Source organism: Vombatus ursinus, unplaced genomic scaffold, assembly GCF_900497805.2.
Source record: "Vombatus ursinus unplaced genomic scaffold, bare-nosed wombat genome assembly UNPS02014813.1, whole genome shotgun sequence".
NCBI lineage: Eukaryota > Metazoa > Chordata > Mammalia > Diprotodontia > Vombatidae > Vombatus > Vombatus ursinus.
In genome coordinates, this window is record NW_020954591.1 from 23,389,815 (window position 1) to 23,409,594 (window position 19,780).

The following is a 19,780-nucleotide window of genomic DNA, read 5'->3' on the forward strand; positions in this document are numbered from 1 at the left end:
CTGAAGTCAGGAGGACCTGAGTTCAAATCCAGCCTCAGACCAAACACTTGACACTAGCTATGTGACCCTGGGCAAGTCACTTAACCCCAATTGCCCTTAAAAAAAAAAAAGAGAGCAAAGTCACTAATATTCTGTGCGCTGGCAGCCTCCTCTGGGGACAGGTGTCATGGCTGTGAACAATGGGAAACAAAAGAATCAGGGGGACCACAGTTTGGAAACTGCTGTGCAGGCAGAGAGAGTTACAAGCAGACATAATAGCATTTGTTTGGGGTTTTTTTTTTTTGTTTTTTGGTTTTGGTTTTTGGTGAGGCAGTTGCAGTTAAGTGACTTGCCCAGGGTCACACAGCTAGTAAGTGTTAAGTGTCTGAGGCCAAATTTGAACTCAGGTCCTCCTGACTCCAGGGCCGGTGCTCAGCATGCATTCTTATAAATGCAAAAGTGAGAAGCAAAATAAGCATAAAATACTTGGCTGAGTTTTATCCCAACTACGTGTCACCCCTTCCTTCATCCACTCCTTTCCACTACATCAATATTGCCCATACCATGACAACAAAAGATCTAAGATATGCCAAAAAAAAAAAACACCAAATCCTCATATTTATGATGCCCTTTTTGTCTTTCAAAGCACTTACACGTTTTCTCTCATATTTTATCCTAAACACCAGGGAAAGTGAGATGCAGAGGAGTTAAGTGATGTACAGTAGCATCTAGTTAGAAGCACAAGCACTTTGTTGAGGCAATGAGTGCTGGAGGTGCCCTATCCTGCCAGCTCCTACCTGGCACCCTACAGAAAAATCTCACAGAAATTCTGCCTGGATCATACCCATTGCTGCGTCTACAGTTTTAAGGGCTTGTATTGTTGATTTTTAATGTAAAGACGAAAATAAGCTTTAAAAGAGTGCATATTTCTGTGGTTTACATTTTGGAACATCTGGGATCCCTGTCCTACACCGATCACTTCAACCTTACCTGGGTAAGCCGCCGAGGTCCCACTCACTGCAGATGTAGGGACCAGGGCGCAGAATCACCCACAGCCCAATATCTGCTGCCATCTGGACAAAGGCCCTAAAGAGGAGAAAGGCAATATCAGTGCCACTTAATAAAGCCAAAAGCAGAGGCAAGGATATAAGATCTCAATTAGCAATCCTGGATAACTCCACTGCTCAGGTGCTCTCCAGACTGAAGTCCTTCTCCCTCAGTCTGGAAGTCAGGAGAGAGCAGAGCTCGTGGTTCTGACTAAAGAAGAGGCAGGAGCAGCTGTTACCCAGAAGGGAAAAGAATTCACCTTACCCTAAGATGCAACAACCCTTCCCCTTCTCCTCCCCAGCCCCCATGCACAGAGTCAGGGGTTCTCATCTGCCTAGATCAATAAGTCTGCCTAGGTTCTCTGGGGGTACAGGGAAGGAGAAGCTCAGAGGGGTAGCTCACCCCAGCTTTGCCTTGTCTTACAGGCTTTGCTAACCAAGGGCATGGGAATCCCTTGTCATAACACAGGTGGCAGATTTCATACTGCTGACTAAACCTGAAAAACCCTGGGCTTTTAAGCAGCTTCTCTAGATTAAGACAAGGGAGGACTGACCAAGAAGCTAGGTCATAGCCCTGCTAGGAGAAATCAGATTATCTGACAGAACGGACCTGGCTCTGAGTACAGGGACAGTGCTCCCAGCATTTTAGAACCTGGACCCCAGAGTTTTTGTTTCCAAGAATAAAGATCAGATTTCCCCTTCTACTCTCCTTCCCCATTTACAATGTCCATCCCCCAGCCTCCCCACAGTGAAATAACTTGGCTCTTAAGACATACTCTACATCCAAGTTCCCACTGAAGTTAAACTTTCCTCTTTCCGGCTCATGGAGATTCCAGGGAATATACCTGCAACCAAAAGAAGAAGTGTCAGGGGGCAGCAAGGTGGCGCAGTGAATAGAGCACCGGCCCTGAAGTCAGGAGGACCTGAGTTCAAATCCGGCCTCAGACCAAACATTTGACACTTACTAGCTGTGTGACCCTGGGCAAGTCACTTAACCCCAATTGCCTAAAAAGAAAAAAAAGAAAGGAAAAAGAAAAAAAAAAAGAAGAGTCAGACAGACTCACCTCATTCCACCTGTCTCCAAGTAATCTTTCCTACCCTGAGCTTTGGGATCAGATACCTGGGAATGCTCCACTTCTGTTAAAAACCTTTGGTGATACACCCGAGGGATTCTCTCCAGGCTCTTCCTGCCACCCAGCTGAGGCTGCCAACATTTAAACTGACTCCAAAGAACTGACAGGCTGAGTGTGAACCCTGCTGTCTTGGCATGCCTCTGAGTGTGCTCAAAAGCAAATGGGAATGATTTGGGGATTTACCCTCATTTTGAATTACCCATAGCTCTGATACCTTCCACTATGGAAACGGCTCCTATCTGTGACTTCACTGATATAGGGAACTCCCTTTACTAACGGAGACTGGTAATGATTCCACAACATAAATTCTTAGGGAGCTACCCTGGACCCAGGGGATGCAGCGCCATTAGCCTGAGACCCAGCCTCATTACCCACCAGACACATCAGACTTAGTCACAAAACTTTATAGTCACAGGTGGTGTGCAGAATTTGCCCAACAATCTTGTGTCCCATGGGCTATTATTGTATTTATGTCTTTGTGAAGGAACCCACTGGACCATGTCAAACTCACAGTGGTTCAGGGACCTTGGATCACTCTGTTCAATCTGAACTCTAGCATCCCATGTCCCTTCCTTATATCCAAGAACCTGAACAGCTGTGATGGTATGAGACCCACAGCATTCCCATTTTCATGACACCTCCACTTTTCCCCCACCACATTAAATGCCGTCTTAGCTAGATTATTTGCCTCTTTCCCTTTCACAGCTGAAGCACAACTGAAGGTTGAGCAAGGGTTTTTCTTTACAAGGTCAATTTAATTTATCTAAAGGGTACAAAGAATCATATATCTGGCCTATAACAAGTATATTAATTTCTGCTAGATTCCTCCTGAATTTCAAAGGATAAAGCTCCATGAAGCCAGGCCCCACACCAGATGGACTATATTTCTTCCTCCCAAGTGGATAAACAGCCTCCTTCTTGCCAAGATACTCTGCCACATACCACTGGCTCCACTAACACGTCCCAGCAAGAACCAGCATCAGCCAGTCCGGCCTCCTACAGGGTGCTACCTATGTTCTCATTATGCCCAAAGTACATCATAAATATCATTCCATCACAACTTTGTCTTCCTTACTGGTCTGAAAGTTTCCCAAGAGTAAGATATTCTCCCCTAAGAGCCTGAGTGCTTCCCTTAGGACAGGGGCTGTTTTTTCCCTCTTCTTCATCTCTCTCCTGTCTTCCACTCCCAACCCTGCCCTGTCTCCCCCTCCTTTCCCAATACCAGCTTTCCATACCTCTACCCCCACCAGGACCAGCCCGGGCATCTCCCAAAACAAGTTTGCTAAGTGGCAGTGGTTCAGTTATTTGGGGGCTAAACAGGAAATAGCCACAAATTCTGATCACAGGTAGCCAGAGCTAGAAGTTACAACCGTGGTTTCTAAAGGTCTTTGTGGATAACAAGGGTAGGATTGGGGGAGAGTGAAGGACCCTTAATACTTACGTAGTGAGGGTGTTTAAGCCACAGGCCTTCAGCTTCAGCAATCGATCTCTCCAATATTCCCTGGGCACTCGAAAGTAGTGTATAGAGCCCCCCAAAATCTGGAAGTTGGAGCCCTCCAGCAAGAAGTTTGGTCCCTCAGCCTGCAGTCCCAAATGCCGGTTCCAATGCCGTATAGAGGCCAGTTCACTCCAGTTAAACCTCCAAAGGGGAAAGGGAATTTGTAAATCTTCTGAATTCAACTCTAGTTATAGGCAATGGGGCAGCAAGAGAGATACTCCTTGATTCTCCTTCAAAAGACTTACACAGTGTGTATGGGGCTTCCTCCCACCTCAGAAAAAGAAAAAACTTCCCTTTCCCTCAGTAAGACCTCAGGAGGCCTTCCCCAGCTCCACTCACACATGTGTGCCTGGTGGCTGGGGAGGAGCAAGCTGACAAGGGTGAAGGAAGAAGACAGACATAATTCTCACTGGGAAGGCCACTGTACTCAGAGGAGAAAGGATGGAGTGGGAGTCATACTGAAAACAGGAAGACAGTGGGTGATCTGGGGATGGCACAGCTCAGAGGGAGGATGCAGGGTAGGCTGTTGGCTAAAGACGACGAAGGAAGCAAGCGGAGGTTTCCTGCCACACAGACGAGGGCCGCTAGTCTACCGCTCAGTACAGTACCTCGGAGCCACCTTACGCCCACAGTCGTCCAACTTAAGGGGCAGGTACCTGGAAAAGGGCAGCTGGGTTAGAAACAGCACCTGTTACTGAATCACCAAATGTTCAGGTTCTATTTCTTTTCTTAAGAAGATCAAGTGCCTGCCAAGAATCTTTGTAAGACAGAGACCTAGTCCTAGAAAAGGAGCTAGAAGCCTGTGGTCTTAAAGTCAGAATTGCCTCTACATACCCTCAGCTGAAATCACAGCCCTGTGATCTCTTGGGCTGCAGAAAGAGGAGTTTGTACAACCAGGCCCCAGCCCACCTCTCAAATCTGGCAATGAGTTATAATGACAGCTTCAGGCATCTGTGATTTCCCTAGTGAAGCTACTCACTCTACCAATAAAGATTGCAACCCCTCTAGAACTGAATGAATATTCTTTGAGAGTTATTATAGTTAATAATTCATCACCTGGTAATGAGCCTTTCCATACTTAGCTTAGTTGACCCTAATATGATAATTTATAAATAATAACTTACAGTCATATAAGGCTTTATATGAATAATAAAGCACTTCATTGACTGTCTCACTTAATCCTTGTAAGTTTCTGAAGTAGAAAGAGCAAAAATTATTATCTCCATTTTACTGATGAAGAAAAGTAAGAAAGGGCAGCTAGGTGGCACAAAGAAAAAAAAAGAAAAGTAAGGCTCAGAGATATAATATGACTTTTTTTGTTTTTTATGAGGCAATTGGGGCTAAGTGACTCGCCCAGGGTCACACAGCTAGTAAGTGTCAAGTGTCTGAGGCCAGATTTGAACTCAGGTCCTCCTGACTCCAAGGCCTGAGCTCTATCCATTGAGCCACCTAGCTACCCCCTTTTTAACATCAAACAGCTATCAAATATCATAGCCAGGAAATTAATCCAGGTCTCCTGAATCCAAACCCATACCCTGCCTACAACACCAGACTTCTATCTAAACTCTCCCCAGCCACCAAACTGATCATTCACCAGACAAACATTAAGCACTTGAATGTCTCTCCTTTGCTCACACTGCTCCCCTTGCCTAGAATGTCTTATATTCTCTTCTCAGGTTATCAAAATCCTACCTATATCTCTAGGTATGGTTCAAGTTTCACCTCCATAAAGTGTTTTCTGATTGTTCCAGTTCCAACTGCTAAATTCCTATAGCAGATTAATTCAAGACAGTGGGGGAAAAGACTAAAGGGCAGGGGCTCCTTATGCACCCCCTTGAAAATGGCAATAGAAACACCAAAGAAAAGAAAAATGGCTAAGACCCCACACAATAAAAGAAAAATTATCAAAAAAAATTTAAATGAGCAAAACAAAGTACAGATACAATTTTTAGAAACACAAGTGAATAAATCAGCTAAAGTACCAGAAGCAAAGCAGATGTAAAAATAAACCACCTGTGGTCTATCAAGAGATATCCTCAAATGGCTGACACATTCAAAGAAATTAAGCAATTACTGACACTGAAAGGAATCATCATAAGACTAAAATAAAAGAAAGGTTTTTTCTTTTTTAGAAAATTGCTCAAAGAAAGAAAGGCACAATTAAAAGATGCTAAAAATTATTCATAGTAAATAATGAAAAAAGGTCTATATTGAAACTACACCAAAAAATCTATAGAAATAACCAATATATGACAACAGAAAATAGAATTTCATGACTATGAAGCACAGCTAAAAATACTGGCTCTCAAAATATTAATAATAATTATCTACCTAGAGGACAAAGCTTAAAATTGCAATTTCAGGATTATTGATACTCCAGAAAATTTAGAAAAACAAAAAGATACTGTAAAAACAAAGTTTCATATAATTTACAAAAACAATGAAGAAATACAATTAGAAAGAATCCACAGAACCTTGACAAGGAAAAATCCAAGATTTAACATTCCTGAAGACATCACGGTTAAATTCTGGCATTACAATGATAAGGGAAAAATACTCAAAAGCTGCCAGAAGAAATGAATTTATCAAGAGATTCATACACACATACACACACAAAAAAAGAGTTGCTCAATTTCTATTTTTCTTCTGATAGTTTTTGAAGTGCTTTGGAATAGAGGCAGCTAGGTTGCTCAGTGGATACAGTAATTGGGCCTGGAATCAGGAAGACCTAAGTTCAAATCTAACCTCAGACACTTACTAGCTGTGTGATCCTGGGCAAGTCACTTAATATCTGTTTGCCTCAGCTTCCTTAAGTGTAAAATAGGGATAATAATAGCACCTATTGCTAGAGTTGTTATGAGAATCGAGTGAGTAAATATTTGTAAAGCACTTAGTACAGTGTCTGCTATACAGTAGGCACTATATAATGTTAAGGAATGTTACACTAGACTGGGAAACTCCTTGTGCAGCTGGGACTCTTGTAGATAAGCAGACCATCATATCTCCATAGTAGTTCGCAACGGGAAAAAATGCTGCTTTTGCCATCTTGATTATTCATGATTTGTCCTCCCCTACCACTCCCATTTAGGTGGACAGTTCTATTTCTCTTCATCTCTTTGTCGCAATTTCATAAATACACAAGCTTCTGTTTGGATTGTGAACTCTTTGCCCTGGCTTAGGGCTCCACATGCAAGTTCATTTCTCTTTTAATAAATCTAGTTGCAACTCAATGTCTCATGGACTTGTGATATTATTTTGGTGCTACCTAGTATTAGTATTTTGACAGGTACCAAGAAAAAAACTGGATCACAGCAAACTTTTAAAGAACAAGAAACGGCTGGAGAAATTGGAATATAACACTTATAAAACTAATAGGCCAGGAGCCATCACCCTGAAATTGTCTACCCAGAAAAAACACAGTATACTCTACAAAACCATGTATCTGACACGTAGATACTGTGAAAATTTACAGCAACATCACATTCAAGAAAGTCTTCCAACAACAAACAAGCCTTTTAGCCAAAAAAAAAAATATCTAAAACAGCTCACACTTTGCAAGTCAAGTTAAACTAGTTACAGCAGAGCCTTCAGAGCACAGGATTAGCTAAACCTCCAAACACCTGAAAACAGTATTTCAAAGACAGGGAAGGGAAACAAAAGAAAAGAAAAGGAAGGGGGCAGGAAAATCCCAAAGCAAAGCTCCTATCATTGATAAAAGGGGAATCCAAATTAAAGAAACCTTCATAATAGTTACTAATGATAGGGAATCTTTATTTAGAGTGGTTCTATTAAGTTTAGCTTAATAATAGAATTTTTAAAAAGAGAGAATTTAGTCCTATCTAATAGAATGACTGAAAAAAGACAAATCTTAAGAATTCTAATGCTAAATGGAAAATACTTAACTTTCCAATAAAACCCAAAAGAGTAACAGAATAGATTAAACAGTGCTTATAGAAATCCAGAAACATCTAAATGGATTCAAAATAAATGGACAGTCTAAAATTTCCTATGCTACTGCCAAATCTTGAAAAGTGGGAATAGCATTAATGATACTGGACCAAACTGAACTTCTCTTGGACTCCTGAACCTGGGCTCTGATTAGACAGCCTTAACATTTTCCATCCCCCTGAAAACTATACCAAATGTTCATTCCCTCTGCATGTCTCTTCCAATTTTAGCTTTCTCATGTGTGAAGTCTTCCCCCTTTAGAATATAAACTTCTTGAGGACAAGGGGCTATCTTGTTTGCATGTATTTGTATCCCTAGCACTTACCACAGGACCAGGCACACAATAAATGCTTAATAAATGCTTTTTCACTCATTCAAAAAGAAAATATTAAAAGAGCAAGGATGTTATAATATTATGCTAAAAGATTTTATATAAAATAAGAGTATATCAATCTTAAATAAAAGTGTATTAATAATTCTGCAGCAAAGGAAAACCTTCCACCCTTACAAGAAGAAAAACCACTACTAATTGAAAATTTTAACATCCCCCTGTCAGATCACTGTTCACAACAACAACAAACTAAAGAGAATATTAAACAAATGAAATTTAATAAATACATATACTTAATGAAAAAGGCAAAGACCATATACTTTTCTCCCATGTTCATGTAAGAAAAAATAATAAAAATTATCAATAGCTGAGCCAAAAAGAAGATAAAGGCAAATATAAAAAGCAGTCATTATTTATAATTATAGGCCATAATGCATTGAAAGGCTCTAGAGAATAATGATGCAAAGAAAAAAGGTATAGGAAACTAAAAATAGACAGTAAATAATAACTAGACAAAAAGGAAATTACAAAAAGAGTAGAAATATATTAAAAGCAATGACAATGACAGCAGAGATTCTTCAATAGATCTGTGATCTCACCCATGTGATTACTTCCTTTAGCCATACAGACTTTAGCCCATTCATGTTTGCCCCTCCTCTGTGACCTGGTTCATGTGCTCTCCTCCACCAAGGGTACACCCAACATGATAATGGCCCTCTCTCAGATCTCTTGACATTTCCTCAGTAACAATGGGACACACAGGCTGTCCATCAATGATCCTTTGCTGTGTGACTGGCCTATTTTTAAAAATTCCATAACATAGCTCTCTGATGACATCCTTAATGGTGCTTCTTCTACACAATTCTTTGCTTGCTTATACCCACCAAACACTCCTATTATCTTTTGGATGACACGCAGCTTTAGTTTTTTGGATACTGTTCTAAGATTTGCAGCCATAAAGCACCAGTAGAAGAACACTGTTATTAAGAAAATGGGCCTTTATTTCAAGGAGGGCTTTGGGGTCATTAAAAGCACCGCAAAACATTCCAAAGACAATCCAGTCCATTATTTCTTCTTACCTCACACCAGGCTCAGCTCATTGTCCAAGTCTGCAGTTTCTGTCCAAGATATAGATGTTCTAATGGACCAGCTCTGGTGTATACTTGGTCCAGGACAGTTGCCCCTCCCAGCTTCATCTCCTTGAACACCATTTCTACTTCCTCATTCTGTGCTGTACCTCAGAAAATAACAGGTCTTGTTGCTTCTGGGCATATGATGAATCCAGTTCTGCTAAATCTTTCATAGGTCTCTCTGAGAAGAATTTTTGAAATGACTTTCCTCTTTTGTGCCATGTTTTATACCCAATACTGGGTACCTCATCGTAGGAAGCAAGCTTAGCCTGCACGTTATCTCTAGGCAGCATGTAAAACACAGCTTCGCTATCACTTACTCTTCCAGTTATGGTGTATGCAGTCTGGGGGGCTTTGGAAAGGCATGACCTAGACCTAGGACCATTGGGGAGATGCCAAAATATTCCCACTCATCACAATAAAGACCACAAATATTATAATTATATTACTGTTCTCAGCCTTAAATGCTTCCTTCTCCCTATACTTTCATTTATACATTCATTCATTCAACAAACATCAAGGCAGCTCACCAGAGACTAGACATACAAAGATAATTTGAAACCTAGATCTTCTTTCAAGAAGCTTTCAGTGTAAGAGAAGAAAAAGACGTACAAAAATCGTGATGAGACAAAGAGTATGAGGGAAGAGGGAAGGAGAGATCCGAGGGCTATGAAGGATCAGAGGAAAGGGAAGATACCTTCCTTTGCCTTGTGTGAAACAGGGAAGCGGGGCAATGCAGATGGGGAGGTCGGGGAAGGCTTCACAGACACAACAGTGTTTGTGGTAGAATTTGAAGGAAGGGAGGAACTTCATCAGATAGAGACAGGATTTAGACATGCATTTAGAGAAATGGGGATGGAAACAGGCACAGAAATGGAGGGTGGCAGTAAGCTAACATAGTACAGAAAGAGCTGTCCAATTTGTGAATACACAAAGGGAAACACTTTAAGACAGGAAAGGTAGGTGAGGGCCAACCTATGAAGGGCTTCCAATGCAAGGATCAATACTTTGGGAGGTGATGGTAGTGTCTGTCCTTCGTTTTCAAAGTGTGCCAGTGACATCACAAGGTGGTGTCTTGACTCAAGCATAAACTGGATTTAAGTGAGGTAGAGTTGCACAAAGTTGTCAGCCTCACTCTCTCTTCCAGAGTCACTGATGTCCAGAGGCAGGACAAAAGTCAAGATGGTTGGCAATGACCCAGGATGCAGTGGATGACCCTGGCGTCTTCAATGTCTGATCAAGCTCTAATTGCTCCACAGCACCTGCTTCAGTCACCTTCATGGATGTTGGAACAAATTGTTCCATTTGTCCATTCCACCGGGGAAGTCCCCACCTGCTTAGGGTAGACACCCCTCTAATTAAACAATGGGCTTCAGGCCCATCGGTTACCCTTAACCTGATTTGGCCCATCTGCCAAAATATTTCACCAGGTGTGGCTGCTGTGCATGCTACGGCTTCTTGGAGCCATAGGTGAGGGTTGGGTGAAAAGGTAGACTCCAAAGGTGGGGGAGCAGCCCTGAAAAGGGCTTGGCAAATCCTCACAGCAGAGGCGCTGGCTAGACCCCTCCCTGAACACCCCATACTAGGTGTCAATAGCAGTTTTAGAACACAGGAGCAACATGCATTAAGAAGACTAAACAATGAAGTGGATGGATTGGAGAGAAGATAAACTGGAGGCAAGAAGACTATAATAGAAGGCTTTTATGACAATCTAGGGGAAAAAAGATGAAGGCCTAGGCAAGGATGGTTGAAAAGTCCTAGGAAATAAATGGATGTGAGAGATGTTTTAGAGTCAGAGCTGACAAGGAGGCTTAGCACCTGACTGATATGGGAGTCAAGACAGTCAAAGATGACTAAGAAGTGGTGCCATGGGCAGAAACAGAGTCTTTAGGAGGAGAAACAATGCTATAACTCCATCAATCAGGAAATTTCATGTTTATCAAAAATGGGTAATTTTTGTAATGCATCAGTATTAGTGTTTCTATTACTCTTTTGGGAAATTTCCAGGAAGAAAATGGAACTGAAATCCTGATTTTGGAATGGAGCAATAGATGACATTTTTGGCTGCAGGGTTTCTTTAGAACCTCTTCTCTAAGCCACTCTGGATAGTGGCATTGAGAGGAAATTCTCAAGAAAGAGAAAAAAGACAAAGAAAAAGAGAATAGGAAGAGAATGGCCCATGTTAAAAGTTTGCTAATGATTGACCAACCCACCACCAATGAGTTGGGCAGAACCTTACATGTCCCAAGGAAGCTGGGAGGAAACAGGTTCTGTGCTGCTTGGGGGAAGGAAGAGGCTCAATCCTGCCTTACCTCGTGCACCAATACACTCCACAATACCCAATTCAGTCTCTGGTAGAAGGCCCCACTTTTAGACAGCTCTGATTGTTAGGAAGGTCTTCTACCGAACTAAAAAATCTACCCCCACATAACATTCACCCTAGTTTTCCCTTCAGGGGCTGAAAAACGATATGGAGCCTGGCTTATTTAAGAGCCATCCCTCTACATCTTCAATTGGAAGCTGAGTGATCATTTGTCATGGATGTTGTAGAGGGGAATAAGACTCATCCCATTTCCACACTGTAACCCTTCAAATATCAAAAGGCAGCCATCATAGCCTCCCCTCAGTCTTATCTTCTCCAGACTAAACATCCCCTATTCCTTCAACCAGTCCTCTCATAGCACGGTCTCCAGTCTTCTAATCTGTCTGGTTGCCTTCTTCTGGGGATACTCCAGCCTGTCAATGGTATTCCTTAAAAGTGATACCTAGAACTGAACACAGTACTCCACACATGGTCTGATCAGGCCAAAGAACAACAGAACTAGTGCCTCTATCATTTTGGTGACCAGGTATCTCTTAATGAAGCCATTATGGGCTGCCCTCTCACACTGATGACTCACATTGAGCTTGCAGTCCACTAAACACCTTGATGAACAGCCATAAGCACTCTTCCTCCATCCTGGACTTAAAAAGTTAACTTTAACCTAAGTGTAGAATTTCACATTTATCTCTAATCTATTTAGTTTATTAGATATGGCCCATCATTCCGGCCTGTCAAAATCTTTTAGTTGACCGCCATTCTGAATGTTAGCTATCCATCTCAGCTTCATACCATCTGAAAATGACACATACAAGCCTACCATCTAGGCCACCAAGTCACTGCTGAAAAAAAAAAGTGAAAGGCAGGAGACTAGGGATAGACTCCTGGGGCACTCCACTAGAGACTTTCTTCCAAATTGACACTGAACCATTAATGACAACTCTGCCTATGATCACTTACATGTTTCCAAATCCTCCTAACTCTACTATTATCTAGCCCAAATTTCTCCATATTTTCCACATGAAAAGCATAAGTGACTTTGTCAAGAGCTTTACTGAAATCTAGGTAAACTAGAATATAGCATTTTTCCCATCAAAAGAAGGAAATGAGGTTATCTTGGAATAATTCATCACATAATCCATTGGCTCTTTTATAGATGTTCACTAACCATTTTCCAATAATGTGCTCTAGAATTTTGCCAAAAATGGAAGGCAAGCTCTCTCTACTGGAGTTTACAGACTCTAATCTTTTTTTCTTTTGGTAAACTAGGGCAAAATGTCGTCAGGAAGCATTCATGCATGATCGTTCATTCAACAAACATACACAAAGCACTTAATATGTAAAAGGTACAGTCCCAAGCCTTGGGAATACAAAGATAAAACATGACAGTTAATGTTCTCAAGAAGCTTATATTCTACTAATGAGACTCATATGTATCCAGGTAACTACAATACTAAAAAGGAATAATAGAAGAAAAGGAGAGATCCAAACAAAGTATTCTTAAGTTCTAAACAACTGACCTACAAATGAAATTTTAGAACATAAATCCTAGTAAGTCAGAGACTGCTTAGACTACTTTGCATGATTCATTACATTTTTATGCATATGGTCTCTTCAACTAGATTATAAACTACCTGAGGCCAGGAAAAATGTCTTACACTTCTTTGTATCACTCAAAGAGTTTATCTTTCAGGTGATTGGGAGTTAAGAAATACCTGCTGACTGATGAAGGCTCATTCTCTACGCATGGTAGTCTCTCGGCAATATCATAACTAGGTCAAAGAAAGCCCTGCTAATGGGCATATACCAGCACATCAATCAGGAAGAAAGCCATGTTTTATGAGGAAGCTTCATCACAGCCTGTCAGTGAATGAGGACATGAGTCCTAAGCTCTGTCTATCCCCAATCCTACCTCAGCTGTCATGTGATGACTGCCCCATTATGTTGATACAGCATCTTCTATTTGCTTTGGCCACAAGTCTGTTTATACCAAGGTGGCTGCTATAATCTTCATTTAGGTAGAGAGAATGATTTGTTCATGACCCCACAAGAAGTCTCATACTTGCTTTTTGTTTTCAGTTTTTAATCTAGGGCAAGGGTTCTTAACCTGGGATCATGACCTTTGTTTTGTTTTGTTTCCTCCCAAGTATTTTGCTAATAATACTTCAATATAACTGGTTTTCTTTGTAATCATTCATATTTTATTTATGCCTCTAAAAACTTTATGGTCCATGAGCTTCACCAAGCTTCCAGATGGGCCTAGGACACAAAAAATTTAAGACCCCTGATCTAAGAGGTAATGAGGATATAGGGCAAATGAGAACAAAGAATGAGAATGTATCTAATGCGAAATACCACTTTCTGATTATGCACAGTAACTCACACTTTAATAGCACTCTAAGGTTTACAAAGCACCTTCTTTAGAAAGTAGTTTCCCCACAACCACCCTGCAGAAGAGGTGGAATGTGTACTATTATCCACTTTTTGCGGATGAAGGGAATGAGGTCAGAGAGAAATCTGGTGACTTGTCCAAGGTCATACAGTTAGTAAGCATTCGGACTGGAACAAACTCAAATCTCCCGATTCCAAGACCACATACATATTCCAATAAAGTTCTGGCTCAGTTGGTCCAGAAGTTGGCTACCAAGCAAACAACCCCTATCACTGTCGACAAAGCCTCTGTACCCTGCAGCATACTCAGGAGTATTCTCTGGCTTCCTCAGAGGGTCAGTGGGACAACTGCCCAAAAGCCTCTCTAGAGTGTCCCCCTTTCAAACCACACAAATAGGTTATTACTTTCCCTCTTCCAAAGAGCTAATGCCCAGGGCAATTTTATTCCATGTGGCTCAGATCTGACAGGGCCCTTAACTTGGCATCAGGGAACTTCAAGCAGGTTGGTACAGCATATAGCACACACGCTGTGCCAGGCACTGTGCTCAGCATTGTATAAATATTTAATTTAATATTTAATTGATGAACATTTAATCCTCCCAACAACCATGGGAAGTAGGTGCTGTTATTATACCCATTTTACAGTTGAGGAAACTGAGACAAAAAGAGACTAAATGACTTGCCCAAAGTCACAAAGCTAGTAAGTATCTGTGGCCACATTTGAACTCATTTCTCCCTGATGCCAGCACACTATCCACTACAGCCCTTTGTACCTCAGTCGAAAATTTATAGAATCATAGGATTTAGATCTAAAGAAGGAAACTTAAAGATACTTAGTGAGTTCACTTTTCTTTCCAAACAGGCTATTATTCTCATCCCTAAAAAGAGTCTGAGAAGTACAATTCTCCAGCTAAGCTGTGGACTTTAGAAGCTATACCCCTGGCCCCCTCCCTCAAGGCATATAATAGGTTCCCTACTCAGCCTGGTAGATGTTTTTCCAGGTACCTGTCTGGTAAACAAAGACAGGACAAGTCACTCTAATTGTTATTCCTCCTCCCCCTCTGAAGGGGTCTCTGATTTATAACAATAGAAAACCAGTTTCTCAATTTGAGAAAATTTAATAAGCCCCTCCTGGGTTTTACTGGCATCGTATAATTTTATGAGCTTCTGAAAAATCATGCCTTCTTCCTTACCTCCCACCACTTCTCTGTAAACCTGTATAGTTCTCAGCTTTGATTTACATCTCCTCTACCACCACACCCAACTGATTCAGGCATTCAACAAGTATGTGAGTGCCTACTATTCGAACCTTTCCTTTCCTACCGGTGGACCTTGGGATCTAGAAAGCCAGAGGGCACCAGAGCAAGAACTGGGAATGTGCTACAGGGAAGGTAAGATTCCCTGGAGGAAGTTCAGTCCTATTTTATGGGGCATGAATGTGGGCTGCTCCCTCTAAGTTCTACCCCTTCTCTGGAAGAGACGCATATCAGATCTGAGATGAATTCAGATTGAAGAAAAAAAGCAAACGAGACTGATTGTATCAAACAGACATTCCTGTGATGCATGGAGGGGGTGAAGGAAGGTGGAATTGGCTTATACTATTAAGCTCTGAGTTGTAAATCCTTCTACCTCTGAAGCCACAGGTTCAGATCCTGTACCAAAAGTCATTTTGGTCCTAGAAGGTTCCTTCACCAAGTAACTGCCACATCCAAGTGACAAATGATGAGCCATCAGAGAGCTTCCTACAGCACAGATCTGACCATGTAACTCCTCTATTCCGTACACTCCAGCGGTTCCTTATCGCCTCCAGGATCCAATATAAAATCCTCCATTTGGAGTTCAAAGCCCTTCACAATGTACTCCTTCCTACCTTACCAGTGATGTTACACTTTACTCCCCAACACGTACTCATCAATCCAGTGACACTGGCTTCCCAGCTGTTTCATCAACAAGACTCTTCATGTCTTGGCTCTGGGCATTTTCTTTGGCTGTCCCTGTACCTGGGACACCCCAACCCTTCCTGGCTTTAAGTCCCAACTAAAATCCCATCTTCTAGAGGAAGCCTTTCCCAAACCCTCTTAATTCCAGTGCCTTCCCTCTGTTAATTATTTCCTACCTATCCTGTATATAGCTTGTTTGCATGTATTTATTTGCATGTTGGCTCCCCCCTTCCCCCCCCATCAGACTGTGAGCAGGGATCATCTTTTGCCTTTCTTTGTATCACCAGAGCTTACCACAGTACCTCGACATATATAAGTACTTAATAAATGTTTATTGACTGACTGGATCCGCAGTTTCACCCAATGTCAAAGGGACTGCCTTATACCTTTCTTTGTATCGCAGGCTCCTCCTTCTGCAAAGCGCACAGTGCCTGGCACATAGTGAACTCTTAACAAATGTTTACCGACTAATTGATCTGACCAACTGACAGAATCTGTCCTGGGGGCAGCTCGTGGAAAAATGCTTGCTTCCTCTGCTACCACCCCACTGTGCTCCGCTGGGTCCCCCTGGGCCATGGAAAACAGCTTACGGCACGTACAGCTTCACAGAATCCTAGCTTCCATCTGACCCTGCGTTTTGGCTGCCTAGTTCATCAGGCTGCTACGAGAACTCGAGACTCCCCTCCACCCCCACCCTGCTCCCACCCCCACAAAACTAAGGAAGAGAGGCTTTTCAGGGAGTCTTTGTGGGAGGTGGAGTAACTTGCTCATTATCAGTCCAGCCTGAGCTCTTTTTTTCCTCTTCTTTTTTTTTTTTTAATTCTGGAGATGGGGGAGGGGAAGAGGCTGTTCACAAGGGAGAGAAGAACAGGAGATCTCTAACAGCAATATTCCAACAGGTGGGTCCTGAGGGATGATGAACAAGGAACCCTCTAGTCCTGCTCCTTTTAGAAAAGGTAAAGAGTCAAAAGTCCCTAAAGTAAACAAGGCACTTTCCAGGGGCTCAGGGCACTCCTGATCATTCTCCAGCCTCCACAGGAAGAACACAAGTACAGGTTACCCTGAAAATGTCTGAGTCTTCCCTAGAATCACACTATTGGGTAAGCATGCAAAGAACAGCTCGGGAAGTGACTCTAATCAATTCAGCATAACCTTTCCAAAGAAAGACAGCATCAATCATGTATCTTTCCTCACACTACCCTGCCTAGGTATCAACAAATTCAGTCTTCTCTCCCTCGATTTCACTCCTCTGAGCCACAAGGAAGGGGTGAAGGTGAAGCTCTTCTGAAGCCGCAAGTCCCCTAATAACACTTTCACACCCCAAGAGGCCTCTCCCTGGGTCCTTCCCTGGGCCTCCAACACCCTCAACTCTCAATCAACGTGGGGGAAGTACACAGTTTGTAGATGCGTCAGCTTTCTTCTCCAGGGTCACATCTGACGTTTCGCCAGGTCACTGGGTCCCACTGCTATTCACTGAAGGCTCCTGCTGCCTTGGCTTTAAATAAAAAAATAAAAGTTTCTGGGGTTTATGCTAGTCCTGAAGAGCATGCATCCTACTGAATTAGATTAAAGCAAAGATGAGGAACCAGAAAGGAGGCGAAGAAATAGGGAATAACTAGTCACCAATGTTTACTTACTTTGTGAGGGGAGGGACAGGAAGAGTATCTATTCATTTCTCAAGGCAGTAAACTGAGGTTATCCTCATTATCCCAGGAACTGAGAAGAGGAGAGGGCCGACCTTTCACCAGAAAGACTGTGCTGATAATATGTGCACGTGAGTGGAAAGAAATGTTAAATGGACTAAAAAAAAACCACTAAAAATTTAGTATCCACTGAACATTTCACTACTGGTGGGAGAACGTATAAAATATATGGGGGCACGATAGAGGAAGAAGCTGACTTAGGGAATACTGGTTGAAGCTCCAGAGCCAATTCAAACACCTAGGTGTCAGTTCTCTCCTTATTCCATCCTAACATTAACTCCTTCAGTGCCAAAATTCAGTGCTTCCCCAAGCAGGTGAGCATTTTGCATATGGAAAATGTCTGGTATCTGCCTTACAGAAAGGCTGTAGGGTCATATTTAACACAAATATGCTGTTCAGAAAAATCCAGGACCTGGGGAACCCGAACCCTTTCACCCACTGTAAACCACTTGAACTCTGCCCCTGGGAGTCAATAAATATTATCTCATTTTATTCTAATATCCTCCTTTTTGTAGATGAAGAAACTGAGGCAGACAGACGGAGAAAGAGTTGTCTGGGGTGAGACCATAGCTAGCAAGTGTCTTGGCTTAGATTTGAACTCAGCTCTTCCTGACTTCACTAAGCCCAGCATTCTCTCCCCTGCATTAAGCCCCATGCAACCTGTAACTATTCACGGGGGTGGGATGGTGGGGAAGGATATGGAGGAGTGGAAAGAATGAAGGAGGGGCGTTTTAGGACGGTCCGGGAGGGTCAGTTTATCCCGGGGGGGCAATGAGCTATCCTGTGGCCTGGCTACGGAGCCAAAGTCCCACGCCTGGTCCTGTCCTCCGGCCCGGCTGGGGCCCTCTGGAGGGGAGAGAAGCACTCCGAGGTCTCGGGGACTGGAAGGCGCCCAAGGAAATGGTAAAAAGAAGGTGAGAGGGCGTTGGGGGCGGGTGGGGTGGGGAGAGGGGGAATCTTATGATAGGGATACCCTCCCTCCCCCGAGAAAAAAGCGAAACTGGGAGGTGGGGCACGGGTCCGAGAGTGAGTCCTTGCAAGAGGCAGAGAAGCATCCCGGGGGACAAGTGGCTCTCGGCTGCGGCACGGGTGGGGGATGCGCGTGGAGGCTGGAGATGACTGGTCCAGGGGAGGCATCATGGTGGGCGAGAGGAGGCACTGGAGAAGGGGACTCGGGCGCGCTCGAGGCAGAGGGCGGACCCCAGCCCGGGCCGGGGGCTTCCGGGGGGAGCGGCTCTCACCTGCGGACCAGCAGGAAGCTTATGACCGCCAGCAGCAGGAGGCTGAGTTTCCGGCGCTGGTCTCGCCGCCGGCTGGAGCCGCTCCACATCTTGGGCGGCGGCTGCGATTGCTGCTCCCACCTGGGGTCACGGCCACGATCCGGGATCCGGCTCCTGCTCCGGCTCCGGCTCGGGCTCGGGCTCGGGCTCGGGCTCGGGCTCCGGCTCCGGCTCCGGCTCCAACTCCAGCTCCAGATAGCAGCCAGCCAGCCGGAGCCCGTTTCCTAGGAAACCGCCCCCTCCTCGGCCCGCCCCTTTGGCAGCTCTGACTCGCAAGGTCCCGCCCACTCACGTCCCTTATTGGGTCTCTTCAGTGTTGGCCCCACCCACCGCGGCCTTACTTGGCCACGCTCCCGGACTGAAGGGGTGGAAGGGGCGGACCCCAGCGCCCTGGGCTCTTCGGGGCTGAGAGATAAGAGAAAGAAGACCCGGCCTGATCCGGTTCGGATTGTGAGACCGAAAGAGACTGGGTGCTTTTCCCGCCTCCCTCGGCCTCCCAGGCGAGGCTCTTAAGTGGAGGCCCTGGGGCGCTGCCTGCCATTCAGTCTACCTCCGCATTGCCTGTGGTTGCAGTGCACAGACCCTGCGGGTCCCAGAAGTGAAGGACCTGCGAAGGCAAAGCCCAAAGCTGCCGCCCCCCGGGAACAGAGTCAAACGCAAGGGGACAACGCCAGCAAACACACAGACACATCTGAGCTGACACATTCTCCAAAATCCTCACCTTTTGCTGAAGAAAAATACATTTTAATTACCATGTCAATCTTGTGGGCATTCTTTCCACCAAGGCAAGCCCACAACAAATTAAAATTTAGTAAAAGTTTTCATGAGGCCAAATGCCAACTCAAACGAAGCCAAATGACCCTAGGACAGTCACTTAACCTCTCTCAGCCTCAGTTTCCTTATCTATAAAATGGGGATAATAATGGTGCCTACCTCTCCGGGGTTGTTGTAAGGAGCAAGTGAAATAACCTATGAAAAAATGTTTTGCAAACCTTAAAGCATTATATAAATGCTAGCTATTATTATAATTATTATAAATTGCTGTGCACAAAAAATAGCCACCTGTTCTGGTGATAAACCT

At 43.5% G+C, this 19,780-nt stretch overlaps 1 protein-coding gene across 1 annotated transcript in view; it reads right to left on the reverse strand.

Annotated features, from left to right (window-relative positions):
• LOC114022738 (beta-galactosidase-1-like protein 2) overlaps positions 1-18,749 on the reverse strand; it is a 54,828-nt gene extending 36,079 nt beyond the window's left edge. The window contains exons 1-4 of the mRNA XM_027835129.1: positions 18,661-18,749; positions 3,600-3,797; positions 1,802-1,870; positions 970-1,065 (exon numbers count right to left, since the gene is read on the reverse strand). Of these exons, the coding sequence (XP_027690930.1) occupies positions 970-1,065; positions 1,802-1,870; positions 3,600-3,797; positions 18,661-18,749 (452 nt within the window). The remainder of the gene's footprint in view (positions 1-969; positions 1,066-1,801; positions 1,871-3,599; positions 3,798-18,660) is intronic.
• Positions 18,750-19,780: the final 1,031 nt, after the last annotated feature.